The sequence below is a fragment of the Muntiacus reevesi genome, chromosome 1, assembly GCF_963930625.1.
Source record: "Muntiacus reevesi chromosome 1, mMunRee1.1, whole genome shotgun sequence".
Lineage (NCBI taxonomy): Eukaryota > Metazoa > Chordata > Mammalia > Artiodactyla > Cervidae > Muntiacus > Muntiacus reevesi.
Window position 1 is genome coordinate 23,090,325 of NC_089249.1, and position 27,147 is coordinate 23,117,471.

General features: G+C 36.9%; 1 protein-coding gene across 2 annotated transcripts in view; it reads right to left on the reverse strand.

Moving 5' to 3' along the window:
* Nucleotides 1-27,147, reverse strand: part of FGD4 (FYVE, RhoGEF and PH domain containing 4) — a 234,412-nt gene that overhangs the window by 140,153 nt on the left and 67,112 nt on the right. Inside the window, exon 1 of one of the 2 annotated variants that reach the window (XM_065939578.1) lies at nucleotides 9,373-9,508. The exons of the other annotated variant lie outside the window; for it this stretch is intronic. Coding sequence (XP_065795650.1) covers nucleotides 9,373-9,382 — 10 coding nt within the window. The 5' untranslated portion in view covers nucleotides 9,383-9,508. Of the gene's footprint in view, nucleotides 1-9,372; nucleotides 9,509-27,147 lie in introns of those variants that run through there. 2 annotated transcript variants of the gene reach the window in all.

Genomic DNA, 27,147 nt, shown 5'->3' on the forward strand with positions numbered 1-27,147 from the left:
GAGAGAGCTGAGTTAGATCATCTTCAAAGAGACCATTCTAAAGTAATGAGAATGAATGTTGGAAGGAGGGTTCCTCCTCATTCTTACTAATTTCAGCAGAAAAGGAGAAAAAAGCACTAAAAGGGCAAGAACAAATGCTTATTTTCCAGAATGAAATGGCATAGTAAAAGTTTCTGGGTTCAACTCTTGGGTGTGGTAAGACTGAAAGTTCTGAGCAGCGGGTATTACTAAAGCACCAGGTGATTGTACGTGTACAAAGATGCCCCATGTAGGTACATTTTGAGTAACACTGCCACCAGTTCTGCTCTTGCCACATTTTTTTTCCTTGCTGAAGCTGCTTTTTGACAAGCAGCTTATATTATATGGTGACTGGATATTGTTAGGGTTTTGTCTGTGAATACTAAACAGACTCAAATTATTCCCAGTGTGTTCACAAATTAGTTTCATTGCATTACAAACTCAAATTATTGTCTAAAAATACAGAATTTTGTATTTTTGCTTAACATTCTATGTAAAATTTTTTTGACTATTTTTTTCTTTTGCATCTAGTTCTTTAAAGATTTAGAGCAAAAATACACATTTGTAAGGTACAAAGCACCTCACAAGCAAAAAAAAAAAAAAAAAAGAACACTGAAATAAAAGGAACTTCTCTGTCCAGTTTGTAAGGTCTTAACAATGATGGAGTAAGGAATTCTCTGGTGGTTCAATGGTTAGGACTCAGCACTTTCACTGCTATAGTCCAGGTTCAGTCCCTGGTGGGGAACAATGTCTATAAGCTGCACTGCATGACCAAAACCAAAACAAAACAGGACTCCCCTGGTGGTCCAGTAGCTAAGAATCCACCTACCAATGCTGGGGACATGGGTTCAATCCCTGCTCCAGGAAGATTCCACGTGCCTCGGGGGGACTAAGCCTGTGTGCCACAACCACTGAGCCCGTGCACCCTAGACTATGCTCTGCAATAAGAAGCCACTGCAAAGAGAAGCCCAGGCACTGCAGCTAGAGAGTAGTCCCCACTCGCCACAACAGAAAGTCTGCACGCAGCAACGAAGACCCAGCACAGTCAGAAACAAATAAACACAAACTTTTTTAAAGCGAGACTGTCTTTAAAAACAACAACAAAGGAAAAACAATGATGGAGAAATAATCTAGCCTGATTTGATGAAAGCATTTTCTTTTAATTGCCCATCATTCCTCTGATATGGTTAGCATAGCAGCAGTACTGTACTTTCTAGGACCTGTCCAGTTACCATACTGCAAAGAACAAAGTGTTGAGGGTAAGTCTACATTAGGGACTTTCAGAGTGCCAGCCCTTTTTTCATCAAACTCCAAGCATCAGGACTCTAATCCAATTCTACCAATGCCCCAGGGATATTTTTTATTAAAATTAAAAGGATATTATATCTCAGCCAAATGAGAATAGTGGGATCCAATTCTTTACATCATTAGATTACTGCTATCTTCATTAGGGTAAAATTCCCTGTCTTTTCATATATTTAATATTGATTCTAAAACAGAGGTGGGAGGAAAGTATACAAATATCTGGGTCCTAGTCTGCTACTTTCCACATTCATCCTTACCCACATGCAACCAAAATGGAATCTAGGTATTTTAATTCTTTTCTCTTTCTTTGTCTAAGAAACTTTCTGAAATATATGCAAGGGAAGACTCTCTATGCTGAGTACATACATATAACATATGTTTAGTCATTGAGTCATGTCCAACCCTTTTGCAACCTCATGGATCGCAGCCCACCAGGTTCCTCCGTCCATGGGATTTTCCAGATGTGAATACTGGAATGGGTTGCCATTTCCTTCTCCGGGAACATAATACATATGCTAAATATTAATATTAATTATATTAATGACTATATTTTTCCAAATATGTGTGACATGTGGGAAAAGGATTAAGAACAAGGAATGTTCTATAAACAAGACTTATTGAGCATCTACAATTTGCAAAAGTTCTAACCTAAACTCTGAACACACAAAAAAAGGAGACACTGATTTCCTTCTCTTGATGAGTTTTTAATATGTTCAAAAAACAAAGACTTTCACCTCTTCAAGAGATGAGGGTAGAAAGGCACTTACAACTGGGATAGATGTCTAGCACTTGTTGCTCAGTCACTCCATTGACTGTCACTGTTTCCACTGTTTCCCCATCTGTTTGCCATAAAGTGATGGAATTGGATGCCATGATCTTTGTTTTTTGAACGTTGAGTTTTGAGTCAGTTTTTTCACTCTCCTCCTTAACCTTCATCAGGAGGCTCTTTAGTTCCTCTTTGCTTTCTGCCATAAGGGTGGTATCACCTACATATCTGAGGTTACTGATATTTCTCCCGGCAATCTTGATTCCAGCTTGTGCTTCATCCAGCCCAACATTTCTCATGATGTACTCTGCATATAAGTTAAACAAGCAGAGTGACAATATACAGCCTTGACATACTTCTTTGCAAATTTTGAACCAGTCCATTGTTCCATGTCTGGTTCTAACTATTGCTTCTACATCTGCATACAGATTTTTCAGGAGGCAGGTAAGGTGGTCTGGTATTCCCATCTCTTTAAGAATTTACTACAGCTTGTTGTGATCCACATAGTCAAAGGCTTTAGCATAGTCAATGAAGCAAAAGTAGATGTTTTTCTGAAATTCTCTTGCTTTTTCTATGATCCAACAGATGTTGGCAATTTGATCTGTGATTCCTCTGCCTTTTCTAAATCCAGCTTGACCATGTGGGAGTTCTTGGTTCACGTACTGCTGAAGCCTGGCTTGGAGAATCTTGAGCATTACTTTGCTAGCATATGAAATGAGCACAATCGTGCAGTAGTTTGAGCTCAGTAGTTTGGGTAGTAGGACTCAAACTACTTTGGCACTGCCCTTCTTTGGGATTGGAATGAAAACTAACCTTTTGAGTCCTGTGGCCATGGCTGAGTTTCCCAAATTTGCTGGCATATTGAGTGTAGCACTTTAACACTAGGACTAGGTTAAGTGAAAAAAATATATCACACAAACATCAATCTGTAAAAACGATCAAAATGTCAACATTATGGATGTTCTTTTTCATACTTTAGGGGCTGAGATCAGGCTACAATGAAAACTGTATCAATCCCAGTTTTGTGCGCATAAAAATCCAAGGTTGAACAGTTAATCCTCGAATCTTAAAAAATATCCTGAAGGACCAAAGCATACAACTATTGCTCTAGATCAAATATATGCAAAAACTATTTAGTATTCTACAGGGTTTCATTTGAGGAATGAAAGCAAATTCAGTGAAAACTGAATGATCAACTGAACCCTTATTGTTGAAGCCTAGGGATTTACAGACTTCCCCCTGAGATATTAAGTTTTGGTTCCAGACCATAGCAATAAAGCAAGTCATATGAATTTTTTGATATCCCGATGCATATAAAAGTTATGGTTCCACTATAGTATAGTCTATTAAGTGTGCAATAACAATGTACATACTTGAATTTAAAAATACTTTATTGTTAAAAACTACTGACCATCATCTGATGATGCAGGGTTACCACAAACCTTCCGTCTGTAAAAAAAAATAATAAGGCAGTATCTGCAAAGTGCAATAAAGCAAAGCACAAGAAAACAAGGTATGATTGTATTTACAGCCTCTAATCTGAGCTCATAAAATCAATTCTTTCTAACCCAGCTACTTTTTTTTACCCTAAGTCCAAACCGCAGAAAGAGAAAAGTAGCCTACTTTTGTGGGCAAGGACTAAAGTGTATTCAATTGTGAACATCTGCAGGCTGTGTGGGTGGCAGAGGTATTGTATGTGGGATGAGTGGGGTGTGTGTGTGTGATATAGGAGTGTGCACAGATGGGTGAGAAAGGTGTGTGGGCAGGGGGGAAGTAAAGGGGTATTTGGGAAAGCTTCTTAATCTGATCTATAAATTATACCTAAAAACGTGGATTTTTTTCTGGGGTAACCAGATGATAACCACTTGAATAAGGGGCAAATCAAGGTTAGTTAATGCTGTAAACACAGATTCCCAAACTCTGAGCAAGGCAGGGTGTACTTAATATTCTTGCCCCACAAGTTATCAGTGGAACAACTTCTCAGCTACAACCTCTGAGCTTTGAGGCTTTCATCTAAGAAACAGGCATAATATCTGGTACCTCCCTCTCAAGAAGATCAATGAGATCACAAAGGTAAGCCCTCTTGGAATACATAGAAAATTATATAATTCTAAGAAGTTTTAAACATGTTTAAAAGGGCAGGGAGGGAGGGAGACACAACTGTCTGCTCTGAGCCAAGAATAGCAAAGGATGACTTCCTGTCATGAGAAGAAAAAAAAAAAAAAACACCAAACACTGAAGTCTCTTCCAAAAAACGAAAACCCTCAAAACCCAAAGTAAAACAAAAAGCTCTTGGTTCCATCCATATTCTTCTCAAGCTGTCTAATCTCATCCTTTTTCTTATTTACACTTCTCAAAAATTGGGAAGCCCAGGTCACTGCCTCCATTTCCTCACCTCCCCTTTAGCCCACCTGTCTGACTAACACAGACCTGATCCTGCTCCCACAAAGGTCAGTGGGCCACTACAATCAGCAGCCCACCCCTCCTACCCGGTACTTCTCTGGGAGCATCTGACAGTGGTGAATGCATTTTCAATTTTTACATTCTTTGCTCCCAGGCGCCTTCACTACTAACTCTCCTGCTTCTTTAGGACTCTCTCCAGTAAACGCCTTTCTTCTTTGCTTTAATCAGCAACTCTTCTCCCTCCTCCATCACATCCAATCAATCAGGGCTGTCCAATAAATACTTACTGAATAAACATTCATAAAACACATCACCAGTAAATATGTTTAGATATTATACAGCAATTAGTTGGCAAAACATGAAGTTGCTAGTTCAAACACGGAACCCCAGGGAATGAATAGAAGGCTTTTGATCTTTATAAAAAGAAAACAAACCAAATAATACCTTACTGAGCATACAGTTGGAACAGAGTAAAAGTAAAGGCCTTGTTACCTTCCCTCATAAGCTGAAAGTTGTATAGGAATTTAAATACTTCCATGCCAAGTTCTTCAAGTCCCTTGCACTTGCATTTCCCTCTGCTTCATATGTTTTATCCAGATTCTCCTCGTGCTTCCATAACACATTTCATGCAAATCTGCACTTTGATGCCACTTTCTCAGGTGGGCCTTTCTTTCCTCACAATCCCATTTTTGTCACTTTCTATTAGTCCTAGCACCTTGGTCTTTGGTATTTAATAGCACTTATCACTGTGCAACATTATATTAAACATTTCTTTTTCACTCTTTTTATTTTTGGCTCTTAACCTATTTTTTAATGGACAAAAGTCTCAATTGGGAACTTCACGAAAGGTCTTCAATAAGCACATAAAAATTATTAATCAGAGACATGCAAATTAAAATCACAAAATAATACCACTAGATACCTGCCACATGGCTAAAATTGTTTTAGATAAAGTACTGGCTAGGAAGGGGAACTAGAATATTCACACACTAAAACCACTATGGAAAACCTTTAGGCAACATCTCCTAAAGCTGAACATATGCACTTGCAACAATTCCACTAAATGATGTACAATGATGTGCATAGAAACTTTCATCATAGTAGTTGATGTCCATTAACAGCAAAATGGAAATAAAATATTATTCACAATAAAAAAAAACCTACTGCTACAATATGCAATGGATAGGTCACAAGCTTTGGAAGCATGATCTTGGATTTGAATTCCAAGTAATACTATAATGCTGCTGTAACACTGAATATGTTGATAAGGGTTATAACCTTATTGAGTCTGCTTTCTCCACTGGAAAATTAAGGTCATATCACCATTCTTACAAGCTTATTCTGAGGATTAGAAATAATGTGCATACAATACAAAGTACTGTGTCTAATAGGTATTCAATAAACAGTAAGTCTAGGATTCAGGAGATACAATTATACCACTCAGGATCAATTATCAATCCTTCTTATACATAAACTTTCTTCTGGTAAAATAAAGATGATGTTTCCCCTGACCTGCCAAACAAATCTGTAGCACTGCTGTTACCAACTCAGTCATCATGAAAACTATACAAGGATCAGATTATAGCATTTTACTATTCAGCTACTTTATGGACCAATTGCAGCTGTTGGCCCTAATGCCACAGGATCAAATGAGTTGGGAAGATGAAAACAAACGGGTAGGAGAAGTGCCAAGAAGTATATAAACAGCTGGACAGAAATTCAGTTGGTTCAGTTACAAAGCTGATTTTGAGGATGCTGTGAATGCTGTATGCACACTCTGAAGAAGCATATGCAGGTTGGGATGGCTTAAAAAAAAAAAAATGCAGGCAAAAAAAAAACCCCCTTGAACTACTGTGGCTTTCTGCCTAGTTCTGAGTCTCCTTTGGTCTTCTAGATAAATCTATTCATACTTGCCATTAGAGAATAAAAACTACAAGTCTGAAAATAAATCCTATTTTGACTTCTTTTTAATATAAAATATATGTATCTATACTTCCCTGGTGGCTCAGAGGGTAAAGCATCTGCACATATATATGTATCTATATATGTAAAGCCTGGTATTTAATAGCAAAAAAATCCTAAATTTTAAAGTTACAATAAAAATTAGGAGAAATGACTATTTCTAAGTGTAATACATGTTCACTAAAATTTTACTCATTTATGAAGAAAAGTCAGGTATTTTATGCATGTTAAGTAGCCTTCAGTCATGTCTGACTCTGTGAGATCCTATGGACTGCAGCCTGCCAGGCTCCTCTGTCAATGAGATTCTCCAGGTAAGAATACTGCAGTGGATTGCTATGCCCTCCTCCAGGGTATCTTTCTGACCCAGGGATCGAACCCACATCTCTTACTCTCCTGCACTGCCAGGCAGGTTCTTTACCACTAGTGTCACCTGGGAAGCCTTGCATTAACTTATATTACCATCTAAACTAGCAAGATGGATGCAGAAGCAGTATAAAGAAAAAATAAATCCCCTATAATCTTGAAATCAAATATTCCAATCCAAAACAATTACTTGAAGAAAAACACTCCAAACTTTCATATTTTGATTGTATATTCATATTACTCTTGCTATTTGTATTCTATTAAAATTTATCATCATGCCTATAAAGTTTTAAGTAGAAGACACATTAAAGAACATTATGTTACTTTGTTACTTTAAGTTACTCTAAATTCAGTTCTATTCATCCCACAAGGTAGGTCAGTACTCCATGCTGGTGCAAGTCTGTGACATAGGGGCCTCTACACAATGGGAATGAAAAACAACAAGCTTTTTCTTTCTCTGAGGCTGAATTATTGGGAGAATCTCAGGCCAGGCCATTTCTAAGCTAGTGAAACAAGGAAAAACCAAAAGCTTTGGTTGAAGTCTTGTAAATCCGTGTTTTTCCTGGCACTAGTATTTTCATAGCCCAAGTGTTCTATGCATAGATTTAGTTTTCCATTCACATGAAGCTTGTGGCATAAAAGAACCTGCTTTGGTTAAGGAAGTTCTCTTTCAGTGTTCACCAATGATCTATTTGCAAATATTCTGTAAATCCCAGTCCACGAAGAAAGCAATGTCATCCACATTTGAAAAATAGCTAGCACACAGGCTGCCTGATGCACAGAAGTAAGTTTTTTAAATGTGATTCATAAGTTTAAACAAACATGGAATCCAACACATTTGCTTAAAATCCTAATACAATGCTTGTCCTTAAGTTCTAAGTGGTCTAAGGATCACTGGTGGTCCAGTGGTTAAGAATCTGCCTGCCAATGCAGAGTACTCAGGTTTGATCCCTCATCTGGGAAGATCCCACATGCAGCAGGGCAACTAAGCCCAAGCACCACAACTACTGAAGCCTATGTACCTAGAGCCTGTGCTCTGCAACAATTGAAACCACCGTAACAAGAAGCCTGTTTAAGGCAACTAAGGAGTAGACTCCACTCGCCACAACTAGAGAAAGCCCATGACATGCACAACAACAAAGATCTAGCACAGCCAAAAATAATACATTAAAAAACCAAGTAAATTAATTAAAAAACAACTCTAAGGTACAGCTATTATTAATGTCTTAAATCAGGAATACAAATATAATGGGAGGGGACTTCCTCAGTGGTCCAACGATAAAGAATTCACCTTCCAATGCAAGGCACACAGCTTTGATCCCGATGGGGAAACTAAGATCCCACATGCCCGGGGGAAACTAAGATCCCACATGCCCGGGGAAAACTAAGCCCATGAACCGCTACTAGAGAAGCCTGAACACCACAACGAAGACCCAAGACTGAGATAAATAAATAAATAAAATTAAGAAAAAACAAATACAGTGGGATTTTTCCCCCAAGTCATCTTGCAAAGATAGTCTTTAAAAAATGGTAATGTTCTCTGATTTATAGTCCAAAATCTTTAAAGATGTTAAATATCCAACAATAGAGTACATGCTAAAAAGTACTACTTTTTAACAGAATATCATACAGATGTTGAATTTTTACTAAGAAGTTTTGTAATGTGAAATATTTAATGTTATTTAGAAAGGGGAAAGAATGATATTTAAAAATCCTTGTAAATTATGACCTCAGCTTTACCAAACAACAGATACAAAAGGGAAGAACACATCAAAATATTATCAGTAGTCACACCCAAATGTTTATTTTCCTTCTCCTTATTACAAATAAAAAATATGTTTTAAAATGCTTTTTTTTTCTGACTAAAACATTCATTTAACATGGTTTTTCAGTTAAACAGAAAAGACCCTGAGAACATTAAAGCCACAATGCTAGGAGGATCTAGGCAAGTCAACTAGACTTTGGAGACCAATAAATCATAGGTAATTTCAAGAAATCCTTAACCTTGATGCATTACCAATGCACCTTGCTGATGTTTTAGAAGTAGAGAGAATTTTATCCTCAAATAATTGATGACTGAGAGAATATTAAATGCATAAATAAATTCTAAGAAACCTGCTGAAGTGTAGCTTTTCCACATTAGAAATGGAAGGAGTAGAAATAGAAACTAGAAATAGGAGGCATGAGGCTACAATACAGACTCAGCTGAGACAGGGCAACACTGACCGCACCTGGCACAGTTCACTCTCACTGCTCTCAGAGAACACTGCTGGGCTGCAAATCCACAGGAAGACGTGCCATTACCTCAAGCAACTGTTCTTGGGCCATGAAAATAAGAAAAACTGTGCCTCTGGGTTAAAATCACAGCATGAAGCCATTCTAAACAAGAGGCAGGAAAATTTTTCAATAATTATACAAATTACTTATAATTTGGTAGTAAACAAAGAGATAAATACCAATTACTTTATCTACTCATATACTTTGCATACTCAAAAAGTTCAAATGTTTTTAAACTAAGATATTTTAAAAATAGAAACTGTAAAAACAATACTCACAACCCCCCATAAAGAATTCCTTTCAAATAACATCCAGCAGTGCCTTTTTTTCTTCTGATTAATCATTCTTAATTCCTGCTTGTAGAGGGACTATCTGGATCTACAGCTGTGGGTAAAATCTATAGGCACTCTGCATTTAGACACCAGGCACGCACACATCTTCTGCTCGGCAGGGTACAAACTAACCAAGGGGAAGTGCAGAGCTACGTTTCATAACTCCCACCACGGATGCGGCCTCAAAGAACTACGCAAGTAAAGAATTTCAAAATTCCACAAAGGCATTTCAAAAGGTAGTGAGAGAACTCTAGAACGCTGTGGCAAAATGGGAAGGATGGGGCCAACTACATGTGATTTAATTGCAGTTGTAGTCTTTAAATTTACAAACTATCCTTGAGAACTAGGTCTTAAAGAATTTCAGAATTCTTTTTCATGGTCATAAGAAAAAAAGGATCATAACAAATGCTGAATAGCAAAACCATGTCCATCTCCCCCAAAACAAGTCTTTTATCTCTTCCTAGGTTACTAGCAATCCCAAATGACTTCATTGAAAAAAAAAAAAAAAATAGAATTTTAAACAAGAGGCACCAATGAGCAAATTTCCCATCCTTGTCATGTTTATAAGATAAAACTACTAATCAAAGTTAATGTTTTAGGTAATGTATAACACAGACTTCTCAAAACATCTAAGGTTTATCATCACATGTATTTAACATTTACATAGTGACATTAATTTCCCTTTCATGTGATATTTAGATGGTATAGTCAGGATCAAACTACAATAATCTAGACTCAGAACAACTTTATAACATCACTTCTTCAAATTATTGTGTTTCTGAAAGAATTGAAAATCATGTACTACCTTAAAGTACTTGACAGTATTTGAGGAAATTTTGATAGGTAGAATAAAACAAAACATGGAGAAAACTACTTGGAGAAACACACACTAAAATTACAAACCCTTAGAAATTTAGAAATCCTACCTTTGTATGGATAAGAAAACTGAGATCAAAAGTGTTAAGGAAGGCCAGATATAGACATATTGATATTAAAGAGACAAGATATATACATTTCAGACATTCTGATAGGCTTTTTTCAGTTCAATTTCCATGGCATTTTATTTCTAAATTAGGTCTTTCTTAAACATGCTTTCGAGGGGTGGTAGTTTTGAGAGTTAATAACTGGCCTGCAACAATCCCTTACTGTCAATGAATGTTGTTACTGCAAGCTTTCATTGCAAGCTCTGAAAGCTTATTTCTATGAAATGAAAGGTATAATAATGAGACATGGCACGTTCATATGGTGTGAAGAAGTATCCAATGGCTAACACTTTCCAAATTTCACCAACCTATGCCAGCACCCCCACCCAGGTCAGTTGAGGGCTGAGAGTGTCCTCTGCAGAGTCAGGGTAGATTTTGCACAGGAAGTGTTGGTGTATGTGCTCAAGCATAAGTGATGAAGTCAAATAAGGATGTCAGCATTTTTGGTTCCTTCTCTCTAGCTCAGAAGAGCACAGCAGGAAACTTCAAACTGACCACATGCCAGTGAACTGCTGGCTGAAACTGGACCTGTTCTGCCCTGCCACAGTGTACCAGGGCTGGAAGTATCCAAATAAGTATGCTGGCTCTGGTTCTTGATGTCTTCTTTTTCAACATTTTAGCAGTTTGGCAGGCAAAGAAAAAGAAAATTCATATGGAATATTTTCTGATTATTTGAAATTGTATATTGTAGATTTTTAATATCTTTATAATTAGCTAAACTTTTTCACTGTTTATTCAGATATTATGTGAATATAGCTCTAGAAATGTTACAGGGATTGTACTGAAACAAAATTTCATACATATGTGCTTTCTTTCCCCTTAGTTTTCTGTTTATACTTTGGTCTGCCAGTTTTTATAAAAACAGATTTATACCTCTTGACTTTAAATCAAGTGATTTTAATTAATTAATTCATATAATAAATTGAGAACAGCTTTAAGAATCATAGTATCAACCAATTTGTTATAAAGCTAAAATTAGTAACCCCCTCAAAAAAGAAAAAAACCATTATTATGTGGCTAAAAATAAGTCTTCATTAAAAAAAAGCACAAAGCTATTTATCTGCTCTTAACACCACAATCATTCCATTCCATGTCTTGGTAAAATTAATATTATCATTAGTAATTACACCTGTGTATTATTTTGCATCCTTCTCATAACAACCCTAACAAAAAGGCATTAATTAACCCCACTGTATAGGTGATGAAATTATATGGCAGAGCTGAAATTCAAACCTTGGACTTTTTAACTTCAAAACCTGAACTTGATTCCTGGGTCAGAAAGATCCCCTGGAGAAGGGATTGGCAACCCACTCCATTTATTCTTGCCTGGAAAATCCCATGGACAGAGGAGCCTGGTGGGCTACAGTCCATGGGGTCGCACAGAGTTGGATACAACTGAAGCAACTTAGCATTCAAGAGGCTCTTTAGTTCCTCTTTGCTTTCTGCCATTAGAGTGGTATCATCTGCATATCTGAGGTTGTTGATATTTCTCCCAGTAATCTTCATGTCAGTTCATGATTCACCCAGCATGGCATGCACCCCAATGTTCATTGCAGCACTCTTTGCAACAGCTAAGACATGGAAGCAACCTAAATGTCCATCAACAGAGGAATGGATAAAGAAGATGTGGCACACATATACAATGGAATATTACTCATCCATTTAAAAGAATGAAATAATATCACTTGCAGCAACACTGATGGACCTAGAGACTGTCATGAGTGAAATAAGTTGACAGAGAAGCAAAAATATCGTATGATATCCCTTATATGTGCAATCTAAAAAGAAATGATACAAATGAACTTATCTACAAAACAGAAATAGACTCACAAACTTAGAGAATGAACTTATGGTTCCTAGGGAGAAGGATGAGAGGAAGAGTTATTAGAGTTTTGGATCGGCATGAGACGATGCTGTATTTTAAGCAAAAAACCAATAAGGATTATCTGTATAGCATGTATTTTAATAAACATGCCATATTTTAAATAAATAACCAACAAGGACTTTTTGTATAGTGTAGGGAACCCTGCTCAATGTTATGTGGCAGCCTGGATGGGAGGGAAGTTTGGGGGAGAATGGTACATGTATATGTATGGCGATGTCCCTTTGCTGTCCACCTGAAACTATCACAACATTGTTAATTGGCTAAACTCTAATACAGAATAAAAAGCTGAAAAAAAAAATCTGATCTCTAAAATGCACATTGCCTGCCATTCTCCCTAAGTTTTCCCCAAATTTTTAACTTCAAAAAGAATAAGAAAAACTTTTACCCCTATGTCCGTCAAACTCAAAGCTTAAAAATGTTCATGTCTGGTAAAGTAAACTTCCTCTTTTTACTTCATGTAACTCTTCCCATTACTAAACTCCTCAAAACTTTGTATCTAATCTACTTATAAAGTGAAGCATTTTATACCTAGCTTAAAACATGAGAATCATTCTAGAATAACTTATCCTCTAGTCCACCAGAGCAACAGTCAGTTTTCATTTTGCTCATTAGTTATGAGAAAGAGAAGAGTCACTTCCTCAAGGTCACTCTGAGCCAGAAATAGAATTCTGGTTTAAGGTCTGGTCACTAAATCATGCTTCCTCTGCAACAGTGAGCCACCATTGGTAAACTGGTCACCAAGTGACAGAAAGTAACAAAAGATATGGGATACTTAAAATACTTTTTCTGTTGATGCTTATTTCCTCTACCTGTCCAGCCCTTCTATTTTGGCCAGTGCCAATATACTCTATATTGTAGTATGAAAAGAAACCACAACTGCCTTGCAGATAAAGGAAAACAATCTATTCCTATTTCAAACATGAAGCAAATGTTTCATTTCCCTTTCTTTTTAAAATATGGGATATAACCTCAAAAACTGATAGCTTTTAAAAGTGTCATATTAAATCTACTTTTTTCTATTTAAATTTTACTGGTACATACTAGTTTTTTTAACTTATAAACTTAAGATAGTTTACTAAGAAATGTGTAGATGTTCACATGTATGGGAACTGGCATCACTGTTTTGTCTAAAGCAGTAGTACCAACTGAACTTTCTGTTATTGATGGAAATGTTTTATATTTGTGTTATAGTATAAAGTAGCTATATGAGATTTGAAACATGACTTGTATAATCAAGTAATGTGTGATCAAGGAACTAAAATCTTATTTTAGTTACTTTTAGTTTTAAAAGCAATCTGTGGCTAGTGGACACCCAGTTCTAAAGCTTGGGTGTATGTGTGTGTATTTTTTTTTAACAAAATATATAAAGTTTATAACTTTTATTTTGAAGTAATTATTGACTCACAGGAAGTTACAAAAATAGTACAGAGAGGCCTAATTTCCCCTAATCATTATGTCATATTATATAACTATAGTACAATATCAAAACCAGGAAACTGACATTTGTACAACGTGCATGTTCAGTTTTATGCCATTTTATCACTTGTATAGACTTGTGTAACCTCTACTACAATGAAGATACTGAACAATTTCCATCATTATGAAGAGCTCCCTCATGCCACCCCTTTATAGGGTGAACATAAGGAGAACACCCTTGTCCCCACCTTCTCTAACCCCTGGCAGCCACTAATCTATTCTACATAACATGCTCTACAAATATGTCATTTACAGAATGCACTGTTAAGTGGAATCACACAGTATGTGACTTTTTGAGACTGGCTTTTTTTCACTTAGCATAATACCCTTGAGCTCCATTCAACTTCTTGTACGCATCAAGAGAGTGTTCCTTTTTACTTCTTTGTTGAATTCCATACTGTGGATATTCCATAGTTAACTTAGCCATTCATGTTAATGAACATGAGGATGCTCACAGTTTGGACTGTTACAATAAATAAAACTATGAACATTTTGCACAGGTTTTAGTGTAGATCTAAGTTCTCACTTCTCTGCAATAAATGTTCCAATAAATGTTCCAGATGCTAGATTATATGATGAGTGTCCACATGTGCTTATTTTCACCTGTCATCTGTGGATTTTTTTTCATGTTGTTTGCCCATTTTATAATTAGATTGTTTGGGTTGTTTTACTGTTGAGTTTTGAGAGTTCTTTACATATTTTAGAGAGGATCCTTTGTCAAATATAGGGCTTCAAAATATTTTTCCAGTCTACAGCCTCTCTCATCACCCTTTTAACAGACAAAAGTTATAAATTTTGATGAAATTTTATCAATCCTTTCTTTAACTATTCATGCTTTTGGTTACGTGACTAATAACTTTTAAAAAATTCTTTATTGAAGTACAGTTGATTTATAATGTGTTAGCTTCAGGTATACAGCAAAGTAATCAGTTATCTATCTATCTATCTATCTAATATATCTCCACCCTTTTCTAGACTGTTTTCCCATACAGGCCATTACAGAGTATTGAGTAGAGTTCCCTGTGCTATACAAGAGGTTCTGACAAATTATCAACCTTATATACAGTAGTGTATCTATGTCAATCCCAGTCTCCCAATTTATCCCTCCCTGTCCATCCCTTGATAACTGTAAGCTTGTTTTCTACATCTAGGACTCTAATTCTGTTTTGTAAATAAGTTCATTTATACCTTTTTTAAGAATCCACATATAAGAAAGATCATATATATTTGTCTTTCTGTGTCTTACTTCACTCAGTATGACAATCTCTAGTATCATTCATGTTGCTTCAAATGGCATTATCTTGATTTTTTTATGGCTGAGTAATATTCCATTGCATATATGTACCAAATCTTCTTTATCCATTTCTTTGTTGATGAACATTTAGGCTGTGTCCATGTTCTGGCTATTGTAAACATTGGGGTGCATTTATCTTTTTGAATTATGGTTTTCTCTGGGTATATACTGCTAATAACTTTTTACCAAACCCAGGTCCTGAAGATTTTCTATGTTGTCTTTTTAAATTTTTACAGTTTTTTATGTTTTACATTTAAATTGATAATCTATTTTGAATTAATTTAGAGTCATATTGGAAGGTTTAGTTTTTTTGTTTGTTTTTGTCTATACCTATCCAACTACTCAAGCATCATTTGCTGAAAAGACAAACTGTATTACTTTTGAACCTTTGTCAAAAATCAGCTGGCTGTATCTGTACGGGGCTATTTCTAAGTTCTCTATTCTGTTGCATTAATCTATTTGTCACTCTGGCAACCACAGAGTTGATTACTATAGCCATATAATGTTTTAAAACTAGATCAAGTAATTTTCTCAACATTACTTTTCTTTATCTAAACTGTTTTGGGTATTCTGGTCACTTTGTCTTCCTGTGTAAATTTCAGAATAACCTTATTCATACCTACACAAATTCTCTGAGAGTCTTGGGAAGAATTGTTAAACCTGTATATTAATTTGGGAGATCATCATCTTTACGATACTGAGAGTCTTCCAGAGCATGAACACAGTATATGTCTCTCCATTTATATAGACCATTGATTTCATCATCAGCAATTTATAGATTTCCTGGGTATATCTTTTAAAAGCAAGTCAAATGATGAACTAGAAACAGCTTGTAAATGCTACCAAAATAAAAAGTGGTAGTCCAAGTAAATTTTAGGAGTCAAAATAATCTTGGCTAACAGTTAAAAATCAAGAATAACATAAATACAACAAGTAAATTCACTGGGGGAATAAGTATATTTAGCTGAAAGACTGGCTTTATATAATTTACAAAGAAATGAAAGGGCACAACATGGTATTTTGCAATTAAAATAATAAAAAGAGTAGACTGGAGGCATAAAACAGATATAAAATATCCTCCAATAACATGCAGCACTGTCTTCCCTTTTTTTGATAATTATATTTATTCTATGAATCATCATACCTGTGTATTATGTATGCAACAACTGTATAAGATGAAGGCTCTAAATTATATAATTTCAAAGTCTCTTCCAAGTCCTACATTAAATTATTTTATTTTTTTGAAGATTTCGTGGTTGAAATCTTTATGAATTTTGCTACATAGGTATCTTTGGAGGGTAGGTCAAGTGGAAAAAATAATTCTATTGAATATAAGTGTATGTAACCATTTGGAAAATTTACTAAAGCTATGGGGGAAAGAGATACAAGAAATCTGAAAGCGATTAAAATTATCTAGCCCAGAAATGAGTATTCTGCGAAAATATCTGGAAGGTAATCAGGAACTTATGTACCTATCCAAAGGAAATAAAGAACAATTTTTAAATACATACAAAAATACATTAACAATTGAGTTAAAAAATAGATTACCATAGGTGTATTAACCCTGAAACAAATAAGGTCTTATTCAATGATGAATAAACTATAGTTGTGAAGGTGGAAGAGTACAAAAATAACTCAGCGACCTTCCTACCTACCTCCCATCAACATTCTACAAGTGTCTAACCCAAGCCTTTGGAAGTCGACATCCAGCTTTCAAAGATGACTGAGAAGGAAGAATTTGATGACTTGAGACTAAGGAACAAATGACCATGAGCACTTCCTATTCACCTGTTAAGTCCCTAGAATGTTTTATTGGTTCACACACACACTAACTGCTTGGTGAATTGATAGGTACTAAGGTACTAGGATAACACAAAACAAATGGTAAATTACTTTGTAGAGAAATAGAAGATGATACTTCCTAAAATCGAAGAGCATAGGTATCATTTTCTAAACTGCTGATAATGGTATCATCGCAAAGAAGTTTGACACTGCATGAAGAGTATCAAGAAGAAGCTAAAAGAATTCCTCATAGAGAACCATAAATACATGTATAATAATCATCTCATCCACAATACACATTCACTCCTAAATATGTCATCCTACCAGACTTTGTAGGGTATGAGGAGAATAAAGAAGAAAAACATCAATAGATGAACCAAGAAGAGAGAGAAAACAAAGGAAGCAAATTGCTAGTCACACTTGATAACTACTGGGGAAGAGTAAAACTAAAAGCAAGTTAGGGAAACCAGTGCTGCTTCAAACATTTTTATATACAATTAAAGAAAACATGCTCAAGTTATTTCAGTATTTAACAACTTCTCAGTGTTATCAAGATAACATATAACCAAACTCAAAAGTATGAAATCAAAGCTAAGCATAGGAATTAAAGCTCAAAGATTTAATTTACCAGTTAGAATCTATGAGGGAAAAAGCTGGCTTAAAACTCAACATTCAGAAAACTAAAATCATGGCATCCGGTCCCATCACTTCATGGCAAATAGATGAGGAAACAATGAAAACAGTGACAGGCTTTATTTTCTTGGGTTCCAAAATCACTGAAGATGGTGACTGCAGTCATGAAATGAAAAGACGCTTGCTCCTTGGAAGAAAAGCTATGACCAACTTAGACAGCATATTAAAAAATAGAAATATTACTTTGCCTACAAAGGTCCATCTAGTCAAAGCTATGGTTTTTCCAGTAGTCATGTATGGATGTGAGAGATGGACCATAAAGAAGGCTGAGTGCTGAAGAATTGATGCTTTTGAATTGTGGCGTTGAAGAAGACTCTTGAGAGTCCCTTGGACTGCAAGGAGATCAAACCAGTTAATCCTAAAGGAAATCAGTTTGAATATTCATTGGAAGGACTAATGCTGAAGCTGAAGCTTCAATACTTTGTCTACCTGATGCGAAGAACTGACTCACTGGAAAAGACCCTGATACTGGTAAAGACTGAGGGCAGGAGAAGGGGGCAACAGAGTATGAGATGATTGGATAATATCACTAACATGTATTTGAGCAAACTCCAGGAGATAGTGAAGGACAGGGAAGCCTGGCATGCTTCAGTCCATGGGGCTGCAAAGGTCAAACACAACTGAGCAACTGAACAACAACAAAAGTGTATGAATTTTAAAGCTATAAGATATAATTAAACTCTTTAAAATCACTATTATAATGGAACATTAATTTAGATTTTTTTTATAGCCCCAAATTGGATTGTATGCATGTGCTCAGTCACTCAGCTGTGTCTGACTCTTTGCGACCCCGTGGACTGTAGCCTGCCAGGCTCCTCTGTCCATGGAATTTTCCAGGCAAGAATACTGGAATGGGTTGCCATTTCCTACTCTTTCCGACCTAAGGAGTGAACACGTGTCTCTTGCGTCTCCTGCATTGGCAGGCAGATTCTTTACCACTGTGCCACCTAGGGGAAAATTTACTAATGTAAGTCTTTAACAAATTCAGTAAGTGATTTTACTAGTCTGCATTAGCTAACCTAAAGGATGATTTGGGTGAATAAGCAAAAGCTCGTGCAGCTTCTGCTACCATCATCTGTTTTGTCTTCTTTTGCCAATATGGAAAGAGCTGCACACAAAAGTTCCAAAAGAAAGAACCTTGGGATCCTTTCACTCTATTATTTACCCTCTGCTTTACCACAATCACTTTAACAAAGCATCCGGAGTCCACCTTTCACTGTACACAATCTTAAACAGCACCTACTCCCTATTTTAAGAAGAGGAATCTTTGGAATGAGACTATTTCTCTCCATCTGGTAACATATAGGACAACCTTTACTAAAAATAAACAGATCAGTGTTAAAACCAAATAAGATACATAAGTGCATTCAGACATCCTTGTCACATACAAATCTGCATACCAGGAATGCTTGAGAATATTTTCTGTTGATGAGAAATTTAAAAATTAATTTTACCCCCAAGATGACTTTTGTCCACCAAATTATAACATTTAAAATTGACAGGTATCAAAATGCTTTTTATGTATAAAAGTTTTCTTTTAACCTTCTTCCAGAGCTTACAATCTTACTTCAAACAACAAACAATTACTTTTTAACATCTCATAACTCAAACCAAGAGTGTCTTTTCAGTACTATAAAAAAAAAAAAAAACCCTAACAGTAGAGTCATGATAGCCAAAATTCTGTCACTACTGCCACCAACAACCCACCAATAGGTGGGGTCTATTTTGCCACCTCCTTGCTTCTGGGTTGGGCCTATGACTGTCCAAAGGAAAAAGGCAGAAATGATATTGTACTAATTCTGGGCTAAATCTTTAAGAGGCCTGGCAACTTCTCCTTCCTTCCTTTTAGAGTCCAGCTGCCATGCTATGAGCAGGTCCAAACAGCAACAGGAATGAGAAAGGCCCACAGAGAAAAGAAGAAAGGTCCAGATAACAGGACCTACTTGTCACTTGAAAGTGAACTATCCTGAAAGTAACTCCTAAAAGTTCTAATCAAGCTGCCTCTGCTGACAGCATACGACCTTGAGATAAGGTAAGCTGTCCTTATAAAAACCCTGCCAAATCCCAAACTTGTGAGTAGAAAAGCCATTACTGTCTTAAGTCACTAAATTTGGAGGTTGATCTGTTATATAACAATAGATAGAAAACTGAAAGAAAATTTGGTACCAGAAGTGGGGTTCTACTGCAGCAAAAACCTAAAATGTGTACCAGCTTTGGATCCAAGTGATGGGCAGAAGCTGGAAGAGTTTTGATGAGACTGCTAATAAAGATTTGAAAAAGTGAAGAAATGTTATTTGTGCCTAAAGAAAAGGGACCCAAGTTATGTACTGTGAAAACAATCAGCAAATCAATGCAAGCAGTGATGTGGAAGGTGGAAATGGTACCTAATGAGCTCATGATCTAAGTAAAATTCAAGGAAGAATGTTGAAAGTATCAACTGGCCCATTTTAACTGCTTCTGTAGTGAGAAGAACTAAAAAAGGAACTGTCTGGTTCCTTTTCAAACAGAATTTAGAGGAAATATAAAGGCGTCGCATTTGGCGGGTTGAAAAACAAAACCATTGCTCATTTCAGCATCATAGCAAAAACTAAGCTCAAAGTAAGAAATGGTTCAGGGCAAAGAGCAAATCCTGCACTGCCAGTACAATGTGGCCTTGAGGATGTGACTGTATGATCCTTTGTTGATCCCTCATAAAGATTTTAGGTTCCTCATAGACTTTTTCCTTTAAATCAGTGATTCTAATATTCCATGTACACACTTCTAGGTACTCATGTCCTTGTAGAGACTCTTCCCACATTGACTCTGGACAGAGCCTATTACTGCTTTAGACCACTTAGACTAGGGCAGAAATCATGCAGTGCCAATTGTGGGCCCAGATCTTACTTGGTTCGGCAACACCTATTTCTTCCATTTTGGAACCCAGACACTACAGGTGACCTAAGCAGCCATGGGTCCCAGCTGAGCTCCTACCCAAACCTCAAAGGACCACAGCCATTCTAGCATCCAGCTGACAGGACATGAAAACAAAATTGCCTGGTCAACCCACTGAATCACAAGATAACAAACTGCTGCTTTAAGCTACTGAGTTTTGGAGTGGTTTATTATACTTCAATAATAACCAAAACACGGGTTTCTTTCAGTGGTATATTAAATGTCACTTCTCTCTAATCATAAAAGGCTAGATAATTATGAAGAAATGCAATGAAAACTTTTTGTTCTTAAAATTTAATGTCCAACATGGACAGACCTAGAGGTTATCATACTAAGTGAAACAAGCCAAAGACAAATATCATATGATATCTCATATGTAGAATCTAACAACAACAACAGTAAAAAGATACAAATGAACTTATATACAAAACAGAAATATACGCGCAGACGTGGAAAACAAACTTATGGTTACCAAAGGGGAAAGAAGGGGAGGATAAACTAGGAACTTGGGATTGACATATACCACTACTATATATAAAACAGATAACCAACAAGGACCTACCACATAGCACAGGAAACTATACTCAATATTTTGCAATAACCTATGAGGGAAACAAATCTGAAAAAGAATATTATTGTGTTGGCCAAAAAGTTCATTTGGGTTTTTCCAATAAGATGTTACGAAAACCCTGAAAGAACTTTTGGCCAACCCAATATGCATATAATGTGTAACACAACATTTTAAATAAACAATACTTCAATTAAAAAAAGTATATATTATACCTAGGGTCAATTTAACAGTTATTTAAACAAATAAAACATACCTTCTAAGTCTAAGGAAAATTTTTTTTAGAGTCTATCTTACAGACAGATCTTAGAGTCTGTCACTAATAAGGACAAAAACTTTATTGTTTCCATTCAGTAGAAAACAATAAGCACCTATACATTAGGGAGGACTAGACAGGGAAGGAGATCTTAGCAAGGCATATGAGGGGTACAGACAAAACTGAAGAAAGGCATTGCTTATCAAGTAAATTCCAATAGGAATTCGGAAATCAGCAGGGGGAAATACACAGACACCAAACAATCTGTGGTAATAGCCAAGGAATTCTCAAGGCACAGTCACAAGAGTGAAGATGGCAGGTCTTCCAAAGCCTGTTGCTATAGCAGACAACAAGATTTTTACCATCAGTATCTCCAATGAGAAACTATAAGCTCTGCTTTCTCCTGTGCTGATGCAACTGCTGCCCTCTGCTTAGCTCCTTTGGACTTAAAGGGCCCTCAAACATCTGAGCCAGAACCCTGATTCCAGTCCATCCTGTGGATGACTATGATGGCATACAGGGAGGCTGGAGACTTTCTGCATCTTGAGAACAGGAACAATTTAAAGGTAAATTCTTCAAAATAGTAGTAGTATTATTTTAAGTTTCATACAACAGTGCTTAGAAGAGTTCTAGTCACATAGTAAACTCTCAACATTCAACACTATCAACAAATTACATTTGGTAAATTTGTTCAATTACGGGTGCATCTACCCTAAAAACAATAACTTTCAAGGAAAAAAAAAATTAAAACAGTATCAACTCAGAAGCCTATTAATAGGGAACTCGTTTAACAAACTGTAGTACAGCTATAAAGCTATAAATATGCTGCTTTAAATGAGATAATAAAAAATAAAGGAAGAGGATTTTAAAAGATTTGATGTGGAAAATTTCTAATATAAATGAAAAACCAAATTGAAAAAAATATATAACTCCACTTTAAAAATAAGTATATATTGTTATATATGCATAGAAAAGAATTTCTTAGAGTCACCAGACTAAACAGCACAATTTGGGTTGGGATTTCACTTTCAGTCACTGCTATAACATCTGAGATTTTTTAAATTTATTTTAACAGCAAGCACAAATGACTCTTACAATCAGAAAAACATTAAAATAAAGACACACAGATTCTTCTGAAAACAAAGCATGCTTTTACCTGAATTAGTTCACGAGTTTTCAGTGCTTATTCTTTGCACACAAGCAGCTCAGGTCTGTTTTTAGAACAGTGTCAGGAGCTGCTTGCTATATGAGCTGTTTCCTGTATCAGGCAGCTATTTTTAATTAATGAATATTTTGTTGTAAGAGTTCATCGGAAGATAACAACACTACCATTGCTGCAAGTGAAACTAAAGAAAGGGTTATTCTTCAAACTAAAATGAAAGATTTAAGTCATAAAAAAGTACTCCATGTTAAAAAGTATTAAGGTACACAGCAGTTAATGTTAAGCACTTTATTTCCACTGTGATATTGAGATAAACTCATTTAAAAATTCCTGAAGGAGTAGACAACATATTAAAAAGCAGGAACATTACTTTGCCAACAAAGGTCCATCTAGTCAAAACTATGGTTTTTCCAGTGGTCATGTACAGATGTGAGAGCTGGACCATAAAGAGAGCTAAGCGCCGAAGAACTGATGCTTCGGAACTGTGGTGTTGGAGAAGACTCTTGAGAGTCCCTAGGAATGCAAGGAGATCCAACCAGTCAATCCTAAAGGAAATCAACCTTGAATATTCATTGGAAGGACTGATGCTAGAGCTGAAGCTCCAATACTTTGGCCACCTGATGCCAAGAATTGACTCAAAGGAAAAGACCCTGATGTTGGGAAAGACTGAAGGCAGGAGAAGGGGACTACAGAGGATTAGATGTTGGATGGCATCACCAACTCGACTGACATGAGTTTGAGCAAGCTCCAGGAGTTGGTGATGGACAGGGAAGACTGATGTGTTGTAGTCCATGGTGTCGCAAACAGTCAGACACAACTGAGCGACTGAACCGAACTGAACTGAAAGAGTAGATATAATTCTATTTATTTAACTTCTCCTAAAAAATGATAAGAGCTTATTAGAGCTTCCCTGGTAGCTCAGTTGGGAAAGAATCCACCTGCAATGCAGGAAACCCCAGTTCGATTCCTGGATCAGGAAAATCCCTTGGAGAAGGGATAGGTTACCCACAGGGATTCAAATGTGAGCTGTGGAAAAATCAGACGTTAAGAGAAAAGAGAATGAACACAGAAATAGAATAAGATTTCTTCCAAACAAAATATTTATTAAGCAACTATGTACAAAATGCTGTCCCAAACTGACTAGAGAATTAAAACTGAGGTTACTCTGTCGGAATGAACAGCAACATAATCACTGCATCCGTTTTATTTTCTTCCAAAATTTATGAGATAAAATGGCTCAAAAGGTAGCTGCTATGTAAAGAAATTATATTTTTCATTTGTCCAATCCCATGCTCGAACAGCATCACAAGGAGTCCTCGGGAGGGTCAGTAGCAGTTGAGAGTAGGTGGGAATGCAATGGCTGATTAACAGAGCCAGAATTCCCAGGTCCCTCCCTAGATGCTCTCCCACAGAATGAAGATAGGATTTTCCTGTAGACCTAAGAGAAGGTTCTAAGAAGGCCTCACTGCACTGGGGATGATTATGTGCAGTCCAGTCACAAAAAGAAAGGTTTATTGTTCTCTTGCCAACCTATAACCCTCACAACAGGTGGCAATCCACCCAATTATGCTAACCTCTACCCACACCCTCTACACTCACCACTTCCCTAAATTCCTTGCATTTGTAAACTGCTTCACAATTTTTAAGTGCTCTCTTATCCATTAATTTGATTCAAACAGGTTATATCTACCTAATGTGTTTAGTTAAAACTGAATTTGAAGGGAGTTCTAAGGATGGAACAGGGCTCCCAACATCCTCTAAGGAGGCCTTGCTTTAGCACAACCCATGGCGGGGGTGAGGGAGTTAATTCTATGCATCAACATGGAGGGTGTTTTGGAAAAGATAAACATTTAAATCAGTAAACTCCATGTAAGCAGACTGCCTTCCATAACGTGGGTGGGCCTCATCCATTCAGTTGACAGCTGCAGAGAGTGAAAAGACTGGCCTCCCTGAGCAAAAAAGAATTCTTCAGCAGCCTGTCTATGGATTTCATCTGAACCACTGGCTTTCCTGGGTCTCTGCCTGCTGACCTTTGGACTGAAGCTGTACCACCAGCTCTTCTGGGTCTCAAGTCTGCCGGGTCTCAAGTGTGCCAACCCATGTTGTGGACTTGGACTTGCCAGCCTTCATAAACATGTGAGCCAATTCCTTACAATATATATATATGTACACATACAATCTATCGCTTCTGTTTCTCTGGAGATTCCTAACTAATACAGAAGTCCCACAATTTAATAACTACACAGGAAGAATCACTCAGTGAGGGACAAGTGGCCTCTCCTAACTAGGGGATGCCAGACCTTTCTCCCTACCATGGTGCTCTCCGGCAAACAATACTGTTTGAGGATGCATGAATATGCCTGGAATAGATACACGCCTTGTTACTGCTTACTTTTTAGATACCTAGGAAGAGAAATGAGTCCTGAAAATGGTCCACACTCTGCTCAAAGTTTAAAATCACAAATATAAAAATCACAAAATTAGCTAGATAAGCCTCAGCAATGCCTGCTGAGGTCACTGTGTAAAGGAGAGTAGAAGGAAAAAAGTAAAGCTGACAGTATTGGAAGCACAATGACCTTTGATTCAGCACATCACACACATTATTCTCTATTACAGAATTTATTCATGTCTGCCTCATAATATTTCAATTGTAATAATATCATAATATCTCAAATACCTCCCTTGATAGTTATGGAAATTTTCTACCCAGTTCTTTTAAAATCTTCATCAACATTTAGCATGGGTCATCTGCTTAACTAGACAAATGCACCACCTTGTGGTTATGCTTCATCCTAAACTCCCCATCCTCCAGAGGCTGTCTAGTCTGGACATCCCCCCCACCCCACATGCAGCAGCACCACAAAGGAGCCCTTTACCTCACTCCTCTCATCTACAACAGAGCTACCTGTACTTCTTGAGTGACACTTCTGGCCCCTCTCACTCACCTTCCCATTAAGGTAGTGCCTACACTGACAATTTTAATATTTGTACTCACTTTTCCTTCATCAAATCAATGGTTTGAAGTATTTTTGCACATAAACTTTTACAAAATATACTCTCTTCCACTTTCTATTGTCTTTACCTCCGCTATACAATTTATCCTTCACCATGGCCAATACATCTCTCCAGCTTTAATCGCCTACACAAAATAGAGTTGTAGATAGAATAGATATTATCACACAATTTAGAGATGAGAAAAGGGGCAAAAAGAGATGAAATAACTTGTGCAAGTTCAAATTTTAAATTAATGGTAATCAGGACCCATTTTCTATGATCTGTTAGTTGAATGTCTATTAAATAGAATGGTAATATAACAGTTATTATATAGCTCCTAAGATGGCAGAGAAGGACATCATCTTCTCCTGCAAGAACAACAAAACTGCAACTAGCCGCTGATTAATTATCAACAGGAAAATAGTGGATCCCACCAAAAAAAGATATCCCACATCCAACAGCAAAGGAGAAGTCCCAACAAGATGGTAGGAGAGGAGAAATCGAATTTAGAATCAAACCTCATACCCACTAGAGACGTGCAAATAAAACTTTGTACGCAACAGGTCCTACAAAAAGGTGCAGTGAGCCCCACAAGACACTGAGCCAAACTTGCCTCTGAGTGTGTGAGTATCTCCTGCAGAAGCGCGGGTCAGCAGGGGCCTACTACAGGGCAAGGGGCACCGAAGACAACAGTCCTGGAACGCAGGCATACTGCCATGAGTCCTTTTGAAGGACATCGCCATTACCACCATTACTGAGGCCAAACCAAAGGGAGGGCATACATGTCCAACCATCACCAGAAAATCGGATTAAGAATTTACTGAGCTTGGTATTTTCTAAGCCCCCTACAGTATTATATACCAACAGTCCCAATATTATGTCATAAATCTATATTCATTAGATAAATCATCACCTCTTGGAAGTCAAGAGATACCTGGAGTAACAGGCAAATTTGTCCTTGGAGTACAAAATGAAGCAGGGCACAGGCTAACAGAGGTCTGCCAAGAGAATACCCTGGTCATAGCACATACCCTCTTCCAACAACACAAGAGAAGACTTTACACATGGACATTATCCGATGGCCAATACCTAAATCGGACTGATTATATTCTTTGTAGTCAGAGATGGAGAGAAGTTCTCGGTTCAGTTCAGTTCAGTCACTCAGTTGTATCCAACTCTTTGCGACCCCATGAACATCAATACACCAGGATTCCCTGGCCATCACCAACTGCCGAAGCTTACTCAAACTCATATCCCTAGAATCAATGATGCCATCCAACCATCTGATCCTCTATCACATCCTTCTCCTCCTGACTTCAATCTTTCCCAGTATCAGGGTCTTTTCCAATGAGTCAGTTTTTTCCATCAGGTGGACAAAGTTTTGGAGTTTCAGGTTCAGTATCAGTCCTTCCAACGAATAATCAGGACTGATTTCCTTTACGAATGATTGGTTGGATCTCCTTCCTGTCCAAGGCCTCTCAAAAGAATTCTCCAACACCACTATTCAAAACCGTCAATCCTTTGGTGCTCAGCTTTCTTTATAGTCCAACTCTCACATCCATACACGACTACTGGAAAAATTGTAGCTTTGACTAGATGGTCCTTTGTCAGCAAAGCAATCTCTCTACTTTTTAATATGCTATCTAGGTGGTCATAGCTTTTCTTCCAAGGAGCAAGCATCTTTTAATTTCATGGCT